General features: G+C 48.6%; 1 protein-coding gene across 7 annotated transcripts in view; it reads right to left on the bottom strand.

Moving 5' to 3' along the window:
* Pax2 (paired box 2) overlaps nt 1-19305 on the bottom strand; it is a 90515-nt gene that overhangs the window by 9776 nt on the left and 61434 nt on the right. For all 7 annotated transcript variants that reach the window (XM_046450170.2, XM_046450168.2, XM_046450165.2 and 4 more), the window contains 2 exons: nt 12530-12705; nt 10206-10332 (listed from right to left, as the gene is read on the bottom strand). In XM_046450170.2, coding sequence (XP_046306126.1) covers nt 10206-10332; nt 12530-12705 — 303 coding nt within the window. The remainder of the gene's footprint in view (nt 1-10205; nt 10333-12529; nt 12706-19305) is intronic.

Genomic DNA, 19305 nt, shown 5'->3' with positions numbered 1-19305 from the left:
TCTAAGCTTTTAAAGACAAGAACCTTCCAGATGATTAGTTTAACAGCCTTGTTTTAAAGGTGAGAAAATGGAGGCACAGAGAGGCACAATGACTTTCCTCTAGCTACATAGCTAGTAAGTGGTGGAGCCAAAGTTTGAAGCCATATCTATGCCACACTGCCTTTAATGACAACATGCAGCCAGATAATCCCCCAAAGAGCCAAAGAAAAGGAAAAGAAGTCACCTGACAGGCAAGTCTCATACCATCATGCTGTCATTAAGATGAGACAGGAAAAAAAAGGGACACAAAGAATAAATAACTGACATGAAAGGTCTGTAATAAAACTCCATGGGGTGCAGTATTAATCTCCTTTGAGAGTTTTCTGAAAAAAAAAAAAAACAAAAAACAAAGAGGCTCTTCAAGAAACAGTAGTAGTTGAGAATTTTAAAGTACTCAAAACTGTTAGATGCACTGTACTGGATGAGGATGCCTTCTCAGTTCAACTGCAGAGTCCCTGAAGATTCTAAAGCCAATTTCTACAGCAATCACCACATCTGAATCAGACAGTGCACTTTTGTCAGACATTCCTTAGCAAATGGGCCAGAGCAAATCAACTGTTTTGGAGAATCTAAGAGCAGCCTCTCTTACAAATACAGAGAAAAGCAAAGTGAGAGACTTTATTAAGAAATTGGAAATTTTTAGTTATCAGATAATTTGCTACTTTGTCAAGTATAAGATCCAAGGCCAGAGTTATATTTTTCCTTGTACCTAGGTTCCACAGCATTCACTGAGTACCTACAATATGCTAAGTTCTGTCCTTGATATTTTATATTATCTCATTTGATCCTTATATAAAACCTATGATGACCTGTTTTTAATCCCTACTTAATAGATGAGAAATTGAAACCCAGAGGAGATATGTCCAAGATTCACAGTTAGTAGACAATAGAACCTAGACTACAAAGCAAACTGTATGTACACTTGGGAAGTGATTTTGGAATGTATTCTCAAATACTGTAGACCTAGGTATTTAGTCCAGGAAAGTAACCTAGGATCATGCCAAACTAATCCTTCCTATATGAGAACATCCTGCCATTGCTTGTTTCTTGCATGTCTAAGCTTCTTTCATTTTTTACAGTGGGGGCTTTCAATTGGGGCTCATAGCCTGAAATGACCCATAGATGCATTTCAGGGGTCTATAGAAAGCTATTTATAAAATGTTATAGACATTATACATGCATATCTTTCTAGGTAGATAGTTCAGATGTATTCATGACTCAAAGATTAATAATCAGCATTTATAAAAAAAATCAAGAGAACCTCTGGTGAAGCTGATTTGCTTGCAATTGCTTGAATGATAGCAATAAACAAGATCATACAGAAAACAGCACAGTGTGGGCTGGCAATGTATCTTAGTGGTAGAGCACTTGCCTATCATATACAAGGACATGGGTTCAATCCCCAGCAAATAACAAACAGCAACAACAAGAAAACAGCAAAATGTGGAGTAGCAGGGAGGCTTATCTCAAGTCCTAGCAAATGTCAGCATTCAGAAGACAGAGGAAATAATAAAGAGAAAGCTGCCCAAGAAGCAGAAACTGCTGCTCGTGATGGCTTTGGCAACAAGACTTATTAGACACAGATTTATACAGCAAAAGTTATATCCCATGCGTTTAGAGATGCGTTTCCTCAGCATCTTTCTCTGAAAATGAGCACTTTTGCTATCCACTTGACACTGTGGAGGACCCTAAGGCCAGAAAACATAACTCTTGTTTTACTATCCTATCCTCAAGTTTTGTCTCCTTCTCATAAGGTGGCAAAAATGAAGACATTAGATTTCTTCGAGGTTGGCAATCTGTGCCTGCATCTGACACAAACATTTATAATACTTACAATAATACAGTTATTAAATTTGTAATTACTGCCTAAATATCCCCTACCTTTATATTTGCTATATCATTATGGCCCTTTATGACCAATCCAAGTTATATATAATACACTAAAGTAACAATTTGAATCTGTAAAAGGTGCTTTAAGAGGAAAGGGAAAGGGTTTTTACATATTTCATGTTTTTTATTTTTATTTCTCATTTCCAAATCCTCCCAAGGATTGTCCCCTGGGACACAGCTGCCAGAGTGAAGATCCCTGGCCCTGGCTCTGTTTTGGTCCCACATTAAACAGGAGGCTCGAAGTTCCAGCAGAGGGGGCTGTGCCCACAGCTCAGGATGGTTGCTCTGGCTGATCTTGAAGCCCACTGACAGTTGGACCTTTAGTCCCTGGGGTGTCCTAGATGGGGATGCTGCCTGGATCTGCATGGGCTAAGTGAGGTCTGATCCTTGACCACCAAACAGCTGGACACAACCAGTCATCCTGTTCCCAGCCCTGTTTCCCTTAGCACACAGCTGTTGAGGTGACTGGTCCAGGGCCTCATGGGAGATTTTTCCTTCTAACTCAGCTGGACCAAGGATGGAGCTGTGACCTCAAGATCCTGGGATAAGACTAGGGAGCAATGGAAAGAAGGACGATTTCAAAGGGCTCAAAGGGAACTTGACTATCCATCCCCTAGGCCAACTCCCTGATTTACAGAAGAGGAAACTAGGCTCAGGGAGGGAGAAGAAATCTCCAGTGCTGTCCTCCATTCACTTCCTGATGCTGCCTTCTCTGGCTCCATCAGCAAGTCACAAATGGAGAGTAGAGCTGGACAGGTGCTGGTACCTAGGCGACTGGGCCCAGGCTCACGGATGGGCTCAGCACATAAGAGACCCTCATGCTGGGTGGGCAGAGGTTAAGCCTGTTTGCACAGTCTCCTGATACTCCAGGTCTCCCAGTTCCTCTCTGGCTTTATTTTGTTCTCTGAGAGCACTGAATTGTCAGCTCTAATCCTTCTGAAAGCGCAGCGTTTTTCAGGCGCTCTGTGTAAGTGAAACCCTAATCCCAAGGAAAACGGCCACTTAAGCTGCTGGAGCATTAGTCTGCTCTCGGAGCCACTGCAGGATTTCCTCCCTCCCTGCCTGCCAGCCCAGCCGCCACCGGGGAGAAGAGGGGAGGATTCCAGGCTGAAGGCACGCAAAGCCCTCTCAGAAGTGACAATAGTGGCAGAGCTGCCTTCCAAAGCTCAGGGTTAAAAAAGCACTGGCTCGTTTGTCCTGAGGCTACAGCTAAGAGTGGGGGAAGAAGGGATTCTGAGAACCCTGAGGAAGGAGGAGGAGGGGTCTTCCTGTCACCTGGGGGTGGCTGGCTCTCTGGGGGTCTTGCCTAGATGGCTTTGAGGCTACCAAGACATTTCTGAGTCCTTGTTCCCAGTTTATACCTGTAACATTCATTCTGACACCACTATTGAGAATTTCTGGTAATTCAGAAAAGATTGGGTTGGTGGTGGATTTTACTTTCCTTTTCTTCTTAGAACATGCCAAATAATGGAGTAAATGGTCTTGGTGCTGGAGGATCCCCATTTTGCAGGACTCTTTGGGACACCCCAAGCATCTCTAAACAGCATCTATAGCAGCTGAGAAGTTCCTTCTCACCTAGCAAATCACAAAAGCAGTGTCCAGTGTGCTCAGACACAACCCTTTTTTAGCCTGAGTTGGCTATTATAGACACTTAAAGATTATTAATTTTTAAAAAATTTTGTGGTGCTGGGCATTGTTGAACGAAAATATTTTGATCAAATTCAGACTGGCCTCTCTCCCTGACCTCTAAATGAATTAAGACTACTGTGAAGGAAAAAGCAGTCCATTTGGAGGGCTCTGCCTCTAGGGTCTCATGGATGAGGTGGCGGGAGGAGAGATGAAAGGACGAAGTGGAAGAAAGGACCAGGGTATGGTCCAAATTTGGGCTTAGAAGACCACAGAACTGCATCTTTACTAAAAGGCCCCCAAACCTTTCATCCCTTCCTCATCCTCCCTGTGACTCTCCTCCTCTGGGTAACCCCATTATCAGCCTGCATGCTGCTCTACCCTGGGAAGGGCAGTTGGTCATTGCTGGGCTGGCTGGTAGACACAGACAGGGATGTGGGGTGGGGTGGGATGGGGGCTGGAGGTAGGGGTGGTACAGTTTTCATTCTGCTCAAAGTTGACTGCTGTCCATAGTTCTAGAATGGGTTGGTGCCTCTTCTTTTCAACATCCTTTCTCTCTAGAGGTGGATTGGATAAAGGAGGAGAGAAAAGGGCCTGATCCAATAACTCCCTAGGCTGCAGGCCCAGGGCACCCGCAATATCTGTCAATGTCTCATTGCTATGGAAATGCCCCTATAATTAAATCAGAGTGAGATCTGGGGGCTGTAGGTCCTTGGGGATGTGTCTGGAGGCCTCAGGGATGTCTGGAGGAAGACAGCCTCTTCTCTTTGGGTATTCTTAGCCTAAATGAAGGACCTGCGGCCCATGGGTGCAGAGGAGATGCCCTCTATCTTGGTTTGGCCTCTGCTTTGCCACATGTCCCAAGTTGCCCTCACCCTCCCCTTTCAAGGTTGGAGAGGAACTCTGATGTGTGTGCCCTAAATTCCTCCAGCTAATCAGGGGCTTTGAGCCGACAGACAAGACTAGGAGACTCCCAGCCTCCTTCAGAAACACTTCTTAGCCTTTATTGCCCTCTCCTCCCCTGAGGGGCTGGCCAAGGGCTAAGTGTTTTATGGAGGGAAATGCAGTTGCATTGGAAGGGGGTTGTTAACTACAGGAAAGAGGCGGTTCCTGGAGGTCCTCAGGACTCCCTGAGAAGGAGGAGGAGGTTTCCCAGGGTCCACACCTCTATCTACTAAAAGGCCACTTTGCTGCTCATTGCAGATGGGGGCAAGGAGTCGCAGCTGGGGCTGCTGAGAGTTGACACCCTCTCTCTGAAGCTGAGCCCATATCCCTTTCCCTGGCCTCCAGGATACAGGGGGCCAATGGTGCTGCTCAACTTTGAACTTTGGCTCACCCGCCTCCCCACCTCTGCTTAAACTTGCCGGTTCCAGGAGATCAGCACCTCTGCTGTTCTCCCTGCCTTGGGCATTTCCCTCCTGCACAGAATCCACAGATCCCCCTGGACCTTAGAGCTTCCATCAGAGTTGCAGTCTCTAGGCATTAAGAGAAGTTTCTCCCTAGCTCTGGAACAAAAGCACCTTCCTCCTGCCATGGTGGGGGTGTAAACTGTCCCCCCCCCAAAAAAAAATCACCACACACTGGGAAGAAAACACTGTCCTTGTCCCTAACTCTTCAATGTTCAGACATTTTCCCAAAGAAAAATTAAGATTCTCTGCTGAGGACTAGCAGTCTGGGAGCTTGGATAAGAAAGAACACAGGCTCTACTCTCAGAGTTGCCTGAGGCTCAACTCTCTGAGTTCCTCCAAGTCCCCAAAACAATGAGCTATAGGTGTGGCCTTCATTCTTGGTCCTTTTTGATCTCCATTATCACACAACTTGTTGGGCAGTGGTGAGGAAGGGACCCTGGTTCTGTGATAAAGGCAAAACTTATACCTCTTTTTGATCCTTTCTAGGATATTAAACATGCTTAATTTATAGTTGCTTTTGGATAATTCTATGATCTCCAGTTCTTGGGGGTATTATTTCTCCTATGTATTGCTTTGGCTAACTTTCACTTATGATAGTTGGCATTCACATGGGATGTGTAATTTTTATGGTGAGCTCATCTTTAATTGTGATTATTTTTTTTCTTTGTGGGAGTTCCTTGGGCCCTGGATTGTAAAAGGTCCTGATAAAGAAGTTTTTTGTTTTTTTTTTTTTAAGTTCTCGGTGGGCACAACATCTTTTGTTTGTATGTGGTGCTGAGGATTGAACCCGGGCTGCACGCATGCCAGGCGAGTGCGCTACCGCTTGAGCCACATCCCCAGCCTGATAAAGAAGGTTTGCCAGCAGCATTCCTGCTGGGATTTCCGAGTGGGTTACTATCCTGGAAAATTTTTAATATAAGTTCTTGGCTTGGGGTTCCTGCAACACACTCATTGCATAAATGTGGATTCTGATCCAGGCTCAGGCTTGGGGTCTTTATTTCTTATGGTGACATCTCCCCCCAACCCCCTCCATCCCTTGCTTTCCTGGGCCATTGGTTTGTACTTTCCTGGACAGAGTTGTTTATCTTCTGTCTCTGACTTTATACAGGGTAATATTCAGTTTCTAGCTTCCTGCTTCTCTTGAGCCCAAGGTCATGTTTCCCATCAAATGTGTTACAAACCCAACTTCCCCTAATTAGGGTCTCCCTCCAGCATGATACCAGCAGTCTCCCACATACTGCTCTGGCATTGACTTTTCTGGCACCAGAAAGTGAGGTTTGGCTGTGTATTAACATATTTTGTGTTATGTTTTACCCAGCCATGTTTGGCCAAGGTTATCTTGCCTTGGTGGATGGCTTCTGGACATCTACCTCATTCTTCCATTACCTCTATGCCACTAAAATGAGGGAGGTGAAACCTACACTATACAAGGCTCTCCCAATGCTTGGCAGCAATGCCCACTAGAGGCCAGTGAAGCCCACTCTGTGCAGCGGCTCGGGACAGGTGTGTTCCTCAGCTTCAAGAATGAGCATAGAGGGCTGGGGCTGGGGCTCAGCAGTAACTCACTTTCCTGGTGTGTGTGAGGCCCTGGGTTTGATTCTCAGCACCACATATAAATAAATAAAATAAAGGTCTATCAACAACTAAAAAAAACTATTAAAAAAAAAAAAAGAATGAGCATGGAGCTGTATAATCACTGACTTCCCTTAGCACCCTCTTGGCTCATACGGGTCCAAAGTAGGAAGCCTGCTCTCTCCTCCCAGCTGTACTTTCCCAAGCCAAAGGAGTCTAAATGCTCCAAAACATCTCCAGTAACTTTGGGAATTCTAAAACTAGTTTTCATCTTTTCTCAGATCAACATTGCTGCCAGGGTCTCTCTGTAGGCTCTCTATCACTACAGCCCTGGCCAGGCCCAGGTAGGGTGAGGGTAAGGTGAGAAAGTCATGCGGAAGACAGGCTCTCATTTTTATTAGTGATGGGAGACTTTAAGATGCAGCCAGAGTTCTCACTGTAGAGGCCCTGACCCAAATGGTCCTGGAACTGCTGAGGGGTTAGTGGCAGTCCCCTGCAGGGTCTCTTGCAAGAGTAGGAAGGTGGTGGAAGGCAGCAGCAGGCTGCCAACTTGAGGAAGCCTGGGCCAGAGTGCCCCCGGCCCATTCTCTCATCTAGCAGCTCTCTTCTTCCTTATCACTTAGGAGAGACTCGGCTCCGTTCCAGACCAGCAGCCTAGAGCAGTGGGCTGGAGAGAAGAGATGCCGCCGAGCTAGAGCAGCCCAGCGGCGGAAGGGAGAGTGGGTGATAAATTTAAATAACCAGCTTGACTTGGCAGCTTGCTGAGTTGTGATGCAGTGAAATTAGAATCTCCGCAGAACTTGCAAACACTACTCTGAAAAATCAGTCTCTCGCCTTGGTTCCATGATGGAAGAGCGGGTGGGGGAGGCTATCGGACTGAGACCTAGCCTCTGGCGGCCACCCTTGCTTGCAATGTGATTAGCTCTGTCCTGGCCCACTGGGCCCACTCTCCCCTCCACACAATAGTGCAGGTTCCTCTCTCCTCTCAGTCCTGACCTTGTGGAACAGCTGCATCAAGTGGCTGGTGAAGTTTGAAATCAGCCTCCAGTGCCAGGAGGCAGCAGGAATATCAATAAGGTCTGCTTTTCAGGTTGGGCCAAGGCCTTACTGGGCCATTTCCCTCAGGACCCATCCCCAGAGGTTTGCGGCCTCTGCTGGCTGTACTGGGGGAGAAAGATGAGCTGAGAGCTGTGATGTCGGGGATAAAGAGGGCTCCTTGAACACCTTGGCACATCCAAGCCAGGCTGTGGGCACAGGATGATCTTGCTGCTTCCTTACCTCAGCACCCACCTGCCCACAATCACCTGCCTACCAGAAAGGGCCTCCCTTTCCCTTCCACCACTGAAGTCCTTAGTATTCTCCTATGAAATAAGTTTTTAAAGAACCTTTGAGGGGAAATTCTACAAATACACCAAGAACCTCTCCCACACCCCAGCCCTGTTTGGAGCCTATTTCTCACAGATGCCAACGACATCTTTCTAGAAGAACTCACCTAAAGTCCATCTCTCCTGGGTGTCCTTGTATTATTGCTCATTGCTCCCCACAGAGTCCTGCCCGAAAGCCACTCTGAGATGGCCTACCAAGTCCCTGGGCAATGCCCAGTTTCTCACCTTGACAGTACTTCCAGCAAATTCTATTTGTCCCCATAATAAACACATCATGAATCATTCATCTTTAATAGATTATGCAAATTAGGAGGACATAAAATCAACAAAGATCAATAGCTGCAGTCATTTAATTGCCAGCAAAAACATTTTAAGAATGAGCATAATCTGCAGCCCTTTCTCGGGTAATAGCACTATTAATCCAAACATTGGATCTTGGTGTGAAAAAAATCATTCCCTGCCCCCAACTCCACCTCCCCTCCCCCATCCTTCCACACACTTTTCTCTTTTTGGTAATTTCCAGTTTCTGAGCGAGTTTCCCCGTCATTACCACTGGTGAACAGCTCCGAATGTTAATGGTTCTGCTTTTGTTACTCCTCGCTTGATTGAAATGTCGCATACAGATTGAGATGTTAGTGCTAACTTGCCACCTGGGAATGTCAAGCTGGGTCTGAAATGAACTTTTCTCACACTTGGATCCAGATGGATCAGCCGGAGATGTTCCCAGGCTGAGCTGGGACTGTTCCAGGGCCATGGGGGGGAGGCGGGTGGGGGCTGCTCAAGGTGGAGGCACTTTTCTGTACCAGTTCCAGTGTCCCCTGCGGCAGGAGCCCTTGCCCTGAAGATCCACATCTTCACCCTTCTAGGAAGTCCCTGCCTTTTAGACTGTTGCCTTGAGCATAGGGAAGTGTGCTGGGATTAGAGAAAAGTTTCTTGCACACTCTTTCACCAATTACCTGGAGTGGGCCACCTTTGGGAAGTGACCACTGACCAAAAAGGTGGTCTGGCCTGGGTCAGAAGATTCAAGTGGGTCAGAGAGCTCCCAAGTTGGGCTACAGAGGGCTCATGCTGAAGGCCAGTTAATATAGGCTATGTCCTGACTCAGCTGACACAGCTAAGGTCCTCACTCCCAAAAGTCACCTCTGCAGCACTTCCAGAACTCAGCCACTGAGCCCATAGCCAAAGACTGCAACTTCTTATAGGTTGGACGCAGGTGTACCAGGACACCCCTTCAATAAGGCCTGGGAAGGCTAATAACAGGAGGCTGGGTGGCTACTCCAAACCCATGTCAATCTGAGCCAAGCTCAGATCAGCTCTAAGTCACAACCAGGCCCTGTCCTATAGCAGGGCCACCCCTGCTCCCTGTCTTTGCTATTGGCTGTGATGCTGGCTGCCTGTATCCCTGCTGCCAGGTCCCTAGGCCTCCACTCACTCGGCAGGTAACGCCTCAGTGTCTCCCAATCCCCACTGAGACCCTTCTCAATCATTCTGTCTCCCAAGGAACAAACGGCACATTGGCTTTAGTGTCTCCAGAATAATTAGGTGAATTTTAATAACACCTCAATGTGTGTCTCTCCCACTTGGGCAGTCTCCTGGCCTGGAAACCCTTTGCAGTGCCAAGAGTCTTCTGTAGCCTACAACTCTGCAACCTGGAACTTCATATGCTGGCCCTCCCCTTCATGACCACTCCAGCTGCCTCTGTGGCTCCTGATTCATGGGGGCTCCTGGTCAGAGTGCCCTTCCCCCTGCATGTGACCCTACTTGGCCTTGGTCTCAGTGACTTCTCCAGGAAGCAAGAGAAAGGTTGTGATAATTGTGCTCCTCTGTAGCTCAAGCCCAAAGCCACAGCCACCTGTTCTGCCTGGAGGGTAAGGAAAGTGGATCCCCTAGGAGCCTTGGGGACAGAGAAGTGTAGAGACTGGATACTGGGCACCCATGATATCCATTCTCAACAGCCTGGCCTATTACCCTCTGTATTTTTCTGCACAATCCTTACAAGAGGCTTGGTCTGGACACCTTGGGGGAGACAAGAGAAAAGACAGAGGGAGGACAGGAAAACAGGCAGAGAGAATGGGAAGCAAGCCCCTAGTTTCCACCTTTCCAGGCTGAAGTCCAGACCCTTTGACCACTGTGTTTTCTCCCCACATCTGCACACATCTGTTTAGGAAGCACCCTGATTTTTGAAGGCTTTCTCTCCAGATGCCATGGCAGGAGGCCCACTTATCACACTGGGCCCCAGATGGCATGGGCTGAGTAACCCCCACCCTCCCAGAAGCCCCCTTACCAGTCACCACAGGATATGTCTGTGTGCCTGACACGTTGCTGCCCAGCTCGGGGTTGGTGGATGCAGATAGACTCGACTTGACTTCATCAAGCCCAGGGGTCAGGGCTGGGAGGGAGTACTCGTTCCCCTGGGAGGAGAGAGAAAAGCGACAGCTCTCTATTGATGAGCACACACAGAGAAAGGGCTCGGTGTGCAGATGGGAAGGAGGAACGGGGAGCCCTCCCAGATGGGGTGGAAGGAGATAGCCGGGTGGGAGGGGGGGATTGGGAGGGGCAGACACTGCAGTGATGGGGAGTTCTGTGAGGGTGGGGTAGACCTGACATGGTGAGCCAGAGGTGCCACCTACCCATTGTGGGTAGTTTTCCCTGTGCCCTTTAGTCTTCTCTAGCACCACCTGCCTAAGAAACCCCAGGGGAAGTACAGCAATGGGGAATCTCCTTGCTGAGAGGCATGGGGTGTTCAGATCCTCCTGGGGTGGGGACCCTATGGGAGGAGGGGCGAACCTTGACATGACGGCAGAGGCAGCAGTTGGGGAAGGGCCTAGTGGGACCTCCAGCCTGGCACTGGTGGGCTGGCTGATAGGGTATGGGCGCCCCTTTTTTAAAAACAAACAAAGGCAGCCCCACAGGCCCCTCGCTCTCTGCCTGTGCACTGGGGTATGAAATTGGGGAGGGGGAGAGTCCACATGGCTAACAGAAGGGTGGGAGGGGGCCAGTCATTGACTCTGAAAGGGTGTCCTGCCCGAAACACTCGGGTAATTGCCTTTTTATTGCAGCCACCGCCAAGCCAGACCCTGGAGCTGGGCAGACCAGGAGCCTGCACAAAGCAGGAAAAGTTGCTCTGATTAATATTACGTTAAATTAAAACTGATTTTCTGCTCTTTCGGGTCCGTTTTTTTCCCTTCCGCTTCCTGGCCCCCCCAGAGGACCCCCTCCCCTCCCTGGCTGGACGGGATTGCCTCGTCATTTCCAATTCCTTCTCGTATTGATCTTCCTGTAGAAATCAGTTTTGTAATTAGCTGCAAATTAGGCCTTCTACTGGGGGTGAAGCTGCCCCCTGATTTATCACCAGAGTAATTCGCTGTGATCGGAGAGAAATTAAAATGAACTCAATTAGGCTTCGGATTTGCTTTATGGGCCCTGCTCCGAGTTTCAGGGGGAAAAATGACTGTGCTGGTGTTTAATAGTCTAATGAAAGTAAATAAAGGTTATTCATTGTAATACAGCCGGGGACTCAGGGAGGGTGCACCGAGCCGCCCGCCTCGACCGGCTCCTCCTTTGTTGGTTTATGGCTCAGGGCACCTTAAAAAGACTTTTGATTTTTGTTTTATGAAGACAAACAGCTTATGGGATGAAAGGACGGGCGGGGAGAAAGGCGAGTGGCTAGGAGCTGTTGGAGTCTTAGAGTAGAACTGTGCTGTGTGGAGACTGTGAGTCTTCGTGGATGTACACTTGTGTGGGTGTACATGCACGTGTGTGTGCATGCACATGTGCAAGCATGGCAGGCTATACTGTGTTGCAGGCGTGAGGCTGGCCTAGGCCATGTATGGGAGGGATGGTTGTGTGCCTTGTGTGTGGGTGATTGCACTAGGGATTACACTGGTATGTGGGCGGAGGTGTGTGCTAAACATGGCTTCATGGGGCTGCTGGGGTTATGGATAAGGACTGTGGGCTCTGGGGGAAAGGGAGCAAGTGGACAGTGGTGGTGGGTAAGCAACTGTAAAATGTGAAGAGTTAGAAATATGTTTCGGTGTGGTGTGTTTGGCTAATGTGTTTATGTTGCATCCCATGCTGGGTTTTGGTCTGCTCTCTGTAGGAGGTGTCAGGTGTCAGGGCAGGGATCACACTGAATGGCTGGAAACAGGAGCCAGGCACAGGTGGGCTCTCTTCCTGACCCTGGGAAAGAGGAGCTCCACAGATTTGCACAGACTTTCTGTAGGATCCTTGAAGGAGACAGGCAAAGGACATGGCAAGAGGGCATTCCTGGGTGCCCGGGCCAGGGCCACAGAATGGTAGAGCTGGAAGGGACCTGATAGACCATACATTGAAGCCCTTCCCCCTACATAGATGGGGAAACTGAGGCGCAAAAAAGGGAGAAGATTTTCTGGGTAACCTTGCACCTAGAACTTATCATTTCTATTTACTGCATACCACAATGATTTTTCTTAACTATATCCCAGTGTCCTTGTGTGAGCATGTTTATGCAGCACACACACGGTGCCTCCCGTGAGCACATGTGGTGCTGGGTGTTCTGTGTGAGTTCTTGGGAGGCCCTGTTCTGCTCAGTTCCCTTCCACTTCTGCAAGTAGGAAGCTCCTTCCTCACCTGTTCTGATTTGATGTGCTCTGATGCCTGGAAGACGTCAGGGTAGGAAGGACGCTCAAAGACTCGATCCAAAGCCTCCAGCTGCTGCTGGGTGAAGGTGTCAGCACGCAAGTGCTTCCGCAAACTGTCCACACCACTCTGGGAGTCTCCATTGGGGACCGAGCCCTCAGACACATCTGAGAAACACAGGGATACTCAGGGCATTAGCATCAGGCCAGCAGAAGCCCAGGAAGAGGGGACAAAATGGGTGGGTCCTGGCTCTGGCCCTCAGGGCTCTGCATCCCTGCCAGAACCCCTTACTTCCAGCTCATAGATTGAAAGGGGCTGCCTCAGGGGTCTGGCTAAGGAAGCCAGAACCTAAAGAAGCTGGGAAGAGAAAGGGAGGCAGGAAGGACTGGGTAGAGGTGGAGCAAGAGAGGGCTGTCTCCCAGGGTATGTTTTCCTGGGCCCCCCCTCTGTTCCCCAGCCTGGGAGAGCGTAGGGGAGGAGCTGGCTCTCAGATCCGTGTTACTGAGCCTGTGGAGAATTGAACTCGGCTCCAAGATGAATTTCAGTTCCACTGATTCCAAGGGTTGAAAATCATCAAATCTCTCAGGCCGAGTGTAACGCAGAGACGGGGTGAAGTAATTAACTGCCCCCTGAGGGAGGAGGGGCTCTGAGAGCAAAGCTAAGGTATCTGGCTCAGGTTGGGTTGGGCAGGGCTGGAGACCAAGCAGAAGGAAAGAGGAGTCACGTGGGCTTCAGAGCAATCACGTGGGTAGACCACAGAGACCTGTGCTTGCTGCTGTATCCTGGCCACTTTCCCCTAGAGAATTCTGGTTCTGGCCTCCATCAGGAGCCAGCTCCTGGGTCACCTGGTACTTGCTGTGGGTTTCCACAGGGAGCTGAGATCTGTTCCATGAAAGAAGGGCTGGTGGTGTCTCACTGGTGTCTGCTCCCTAGGGGCCACAGGTCAGTCCTGTCTCTGTGTCAAACCTGGTGTTATCCCCACGCTGTTATCCCTGCCTTCTCTGTCCCTTCCTTCCAGGTCTCTTGGAGCTTTTAAAGTGTATGTGGACCAAATGCCTCTCCCGAACCCTGACCCAGAAACTCCCCAGTCACTCCTTGGCTTCCTTAGCCCAAGACAAGCTGAGAAGCCTTGAGCCTGGAGCCAGCCCATGCTGTAGTCCCCAGGGTATTCCTCTGGGACTGTTATATATATCAGTTTATAGGTGATTATATGATATGATATAATCAATATTGCATTATATACAGTAACACCGTACAGTATCATTTGGGAGACCATAGAAAATATTATATATTGATTAACCTCAACCTGCAGCCATCCTCCCTGGCTGGCCTTCCAGATGGAGCATGGGGCTCTGCTTTCCTAAAGGGATCTCCTATCTTCCCTCCATACTCTACTCTGGAGAAGATGGGAAAGCGAAGAAAGTGTGTGTGTGAGGGGCGGGGCGGGTAAGAGAGAGGGAGAGAAATAAGAGAAAGCAAGACCAAGATCAAGTCGGAGGCAGGCAGAGGCAGCTTTGATAGTCTGCCTATACTCCCTGTGGACACAAAATCTGGTAGTTGTGCTTCTTCTGTGTGGAATAGTTTTCAGTCTTCGAGGGTGTAGGCATTTCTGTGTGTGAGTTGGGGTGTGCAAAATATTTATTTTTCCCTCTTGTGAGTATTTGCTGTGTGTGCACTTGTATATAATAAACATCTGGATAAATAAGGGTCTCTGTGCGTTTAAGTGACAGAATAAGAACCCTTTTGAAAGGATGTATGTGACCGCATGAGAGCGGGAGCTCATGTTGCCCATTTCTCCTGTGACTGCTTCTTCCACCAGGATGTGCATCACCCTAATTTGACTCACTGTAGCTATTTGCGTGTTCCATTGTGTCTAATTCTCTCTTCCTGGAGCCCTCCTACCTTTTGGGGAAGCCCTGCTGCCAAGGCCAAGGGAGGCTTTGAGGGTCTTTGTGTATTGGTGAGTGCAGTGTCACCAACTGCGTCCAGGGAGTAGAATGAGCATTTGTCTGTGAGCCTGTTTATGCATTATGTGTGGGGGTGTTTCTATGTACATGTGTGGCAGGATTCAATTCCTGCCTCTCTGAGGTTTGCGTACATGCCTGAGTGTAGCTTGTCTCACCCCATGCCTGTGTGTGTGTGTGTGTGTGTGTGTGTGTAAAGGGCTGAACTGAAGCTTTGTCCTCAGGTCACTGGCTGGAGGAGTCTCTTTGCCTTCATTTATTCAGGGGCCCTTCAGATCTTGACAAATCTGTCACTCTAAATTTGCGAGAGATTATGGTGCTCTCTCCCCAGCCCGCAGAGAGGTGATATATGATATCTGCTGCCCCTATTGATTGCCTGATCTGGTGGCAGAGGCCGGCGAAATGAACTTGAAATGAACATCATGCCTCAACTCATTGTGCGTATAATACACTACTTAATCCCACATTTTTCAGCCGCTATGGAATTCAATTGATCAATCATGTTCCACTGATAGTACTGTTTTAGGGGTTATTGCTGCTCCCTCCACTCACTGACCTTTTTATTTATTTATTTTTTTGTGCACTCAGGCCCTGGTGGTAAGACAGGTTACAGAGGCGGCAGTGCAGGGAAGGGGAGGGCAGGAGGGGAAGCAGAAGGAAGAGGTGGCCCTGGGAGGCGGAGGCAGGAAGAAGAGGAGAAGGAAGGTGGGGGGCGGTGGGTAGCGAGAAGGTGCTAGAGAGCACAACAAAAAGTGGCTGATGAAAGCCTGCAGAGAATCCGCGCAGAGGTTGGAGGAGGCCTAGAAACTCCCAAGGGGGAAAGCAGCAGTCATGATGAATGGGGAAGGAGCACAAAGAAAGTTATGGGGGGACAAGGAGGTGAGCCCCAGGGTGAGGAGAGGGCAGTGGCACTACTGGTGAGGGACAGGGACTCAGCCCCCCACTCAGCCACAGGTCCCACAGGCTGTCAGGGGCTCTCTCCAGAGGAGGGGGTGATGCCGTGCCCTCAGCTAAGGAGGGGAAGAAGGAAGTAAGGTGAGGGGAGAGGGTAGGAAGGGCAGGGGGAAGGGAGGGAGAGGCCCTGGGTCAGAGGTGCGAGGAGCTGAAGCTCTGGGAGGAGAAGGTCCAAAGCAGAGGAAGAGCAGGAGAAGGGAGAGGAGAAGAAAGAAGGCTTCCACACCAGAAGCTGAGGAGGCACTGGTTGGGTGAGGACACTTGGCGCAGGAATGACACCAGCTGGCCCTGCTTGTGCTGACGCCTGGTGTTCAGCTACAGAGGGCAGCCTGGGGCCTGGACAGGGTGGGTTGGGAGATACAGGTTGGAGGAGGAGAAGGAGAAGACAGGAGCAGGGGAGGATAAGGAAAGAAAGAAAACAAGGACGGAAAGAAAAGAAAAGGAAAATAAAATGAAGCAGTTGACAGTGCTGACCACCTGGCAGGTCTTCCCAGGATGATGGAGAAAGAGCTCAGAGTGGCACTTTCAGAGGGACAGTAAGGGAGAGGAAGAGACGGTGCTAGCCCCAGATGTTGAAGGGCTCTCTGGCAAAGTTGGGATAAAATAAAGGCGCAGGCAGATGGAGGTCTGGATCTGGGTTTCAGAGTGGGCAGGGAGGGAATGTGTGGGAGTAGATAACATCCACTCTGAAAGATTCCCCACCTGACAGCCCCAGTGCTGAGGAGCCAGGCTGTGAGCTGCTGGCGAGCAGGGATCATCACTAATGCATTTCTATAGCTCCAGTGCCAGACATGGCACATGGTTGGTCTTCAATAAATGACTGATTGAATGAATGAGACTTTCCTGGGTGGCATTCATAACCAGACCCTGGAAGAAGGTTTCAGAACTGGCTTTCCGACTTGTGGCATCTAGGATACTCGGTCATTTGTCAGGCAAGTCCCATGCATCCCTGGCTTTCAGGGGATGCAGAAGTTCCTGCATCAGGTCCCTGGTAGACTTGTTCCTCTTTTGCACTCATCCCACTGCCTGTTAGCCTCAAACAGCGTCAACTCGGGTCCCCTGGAGGCCCTTCTCACTCTGAACAACACCATCTGGCCCACCTATGGTGCCTCAAGCCAATGGACAAAGAACATTATGCTCTCAGGAGCAGAACTTAGCCTTGGAGCATCAGAGCTGCCAACCAAAGTTGGTGGCAGAGGCTGCTTAAGGAAAGGGCCCTGAGAAGCCCTCTATATTTGTACTCCCTACACCAAGAGGGCTAGAGTAAGGTGGCCATATGTTTCTGTCTGGAACAATTCCTATTTCTGATACTGTTTCCTACTCTTAGGCCATATTTTCAAGTTGAGGTTGGAAAATGTGGCTGCTATAGGTTTAGAAAGACCCCATAGAGCTAGGAAGAGACCATGTGCTGGAATAACTGTCTCCAGCCGTGGAGGACTCGGCTCTGCTCTCCTTCTACCCCCTGCCCATCTACACTAGCAGCACCCAAGTATCAAGAGCCTCTTACATGCCATGGCCAGATATCAGAGCTCATTTAATCCTTCCAACAACCCTATGAGATAAGTACTCTGATACCCATTTTAAAGATAAGGAAACTTAGGCACAGAGAGGTTAAGTAGCTTGTCTAAGGCCACGGAGCTAGTAAATGATAGCTAGGATTTGAATCCTGATCTGTTCGATTCCAGAGCCTGCCTTCTAAATTACTGTGCTCTGCTGCTGCTGCTGTCAAATTCAGGGCTACAGCTGAGGGCCACTGGCCTTATCTGGGCACAGCCTTCCTCATGGCATCCCCAGTTCTCTGCCTGGCCACTTCTCTATACTGAGGCTGAAACCTGTGGCATGTGTGCTGGCTGAGTACAGACTGCCCAGATGATTAGGGGACATCTGGCTCAAATTCTTCATGTTATAGTAAGGAAAACTAGGTAGGTGAATGTGAGGTGGGTGGGCTACTTATCCAAGGTCACACAACTGGGAGCAAGACTCTTGGGACTGGAGCCCAGTCTAGGTGCTGTGTCCAAACCAGTGTGAGCCCACTCAAGGAGGGTGAGCTACCACAAGTCCTTTTTGGAACACTGACAGGATATAATTACATTAAATTAATTAAATTAAACAACCTGCTGAGTTAAAGCTCACATTTTCTTCTCTGATCACTTCATATTCACTTAGTACTTAATGCAGTCTTTGTAGACCTTATCTTATTTGGTCCCAATCACTCTTCAAAGTAAGTAGGAATTAAAATTCCTTTTTTATGGTGAGGAAACTAAGGCTCAAAATACCTGAGGTGCAGATTAGGTGAGGGTAAATGTCTGACTTGAGGGCATATCTGCTAGGGAGCCTGGCACAGGAAAGGTGCTTGGTAAACAGCTGTGGGCTGAACCGGTGGACAACAGCACTGCCCACACAGCCAACATCCAGAGCTGGGGCTCCCAGCAGTGGGGCCCCAGACTTCATGCAAACAAAAAGAACATGTGGCAGAACATAAGACCAAAGATCATCTTGACTGAAAGAACTACCACCAACATGGTGACTGTGGTTACTTCCTTCTGCCCCCTGCCTATCTACACTAGCAGCACACAAGTATCAAGAGCCTCTTACATGCTATGGCCAGACTTCAGAGCTCATTTAATCCTTCCAACAACCCTATGACATAAGTACTCTGATTCCATAAGCAATTTTTATTCTCTTCTTGTCTAAGTTTTCCATGTTGTCCAGACTTTGTTCAATAAGCATGTACTACTTCTAGAATCATTATTAAAAATGTCTTGGGGCTGGGGGTATAGTTCAGTCACAAGTATGTGCTTAGCATAATAAAACCTTGGGTTCAATTTCCAGCACCAAGAAAAGAAAATGTCTTTTAACGTTGATAAAAAGATCTGATCTTCTCAGTTACTCCCCATCTGTTCCTGGGTTGCCCTGGAGCAGAACCCTCTTCACACCTTTCACTCTAGGCCAGAACCCTTGCACTGGCCAATCATAAATGGGGTTGTCTAGAGAGGTCTCAGCAGCTCAGGGAAGAGGGTAGTCACTGAACACCATGTCTTGGTCTAAGGCTAAGGACAAAGGACATAAGTATTATTTCTTGTGCATTTACATCTTCTGTGGATTTCCAAAGTGATCACTGCAAAGGTGAAGGGATAGATGGGGTTGGGCATGGTGGTGCACACCTATAATCCCAGTGATTTGGGAGCTGGGGTAGAAGGATCACAAGTTCAAGGTCAGCCAGCATCAGCAATTTAGTGAGACCCTATAAAATAAAATAAAAATAAAAAGGAGCCAGGGATGCAGCTCAGTGGTAGAGAGCCCCCAGTTTCAATTCCTAGTACAGAGAAAGAGAGAGAAAGAGAAAGAGAGAGAGGTATAGATAGGGATCAAGCACTGGCCAAAAGGTAGGTAGAGTGGTGGGAATACACAGAATGAAATGATGCTATTTCCTTAGTCAGAAAGCATGAGGACCCCTCAATGTTTAAAAAATCAGGATGAGATGAGCAGGGCCTGCCCACTGAATCAAGGAAGTATGATTAGGCATTTGAGAAGAACTTTTAAAAAGTATACCAAAAAACCATACTGTCAGGTGTGGTGGCATATACCTATAATCCCAGCTGCTTGGGAGGCTGAGGCAGAAGGATCAATGAGTTAAAAGCCAGCCTCAGCAACTTAGCGGAGGCCCTAGTGAGAACCTATCTCTAAATAAAATACAAAATAGGGCTGGTATGTAGCTCAGTGGTCGAGTGCCCCTGAGTTCAATCCCTGGTACCTCAAAACAACAAAAAAAAAAACGTACTAACTTCAGTTTTCTAAGCCCAAATACAAATATCTACTAGTCTATGGGGCAACTGACACTATCTGGGC

The sequence above is a fragment of the Marmota monax genome, unplaced genomic scaffold (genome assembly GCF_021218885.2).
Source record: "Marmota monax isolate L192 unplaced genomic scaffold, Marmota_monax_Labrador192_F-V1.1 WCK01_AAM20220418_F8-fsc00004, whole genome shotgun sequence".
Classification (NCBI taxonomy): domain Eukaryota; kingdom Metazoa; phylum Chordata; class Mammalia; order Rodentia; family Sciuridae; genus Marmota; species Marmota monax.
The sequence above is the reverse complement of the archived record's forward strand: the minus strand, read 5'-3'. Positions and strand labels throughout refer to the sequence as shown.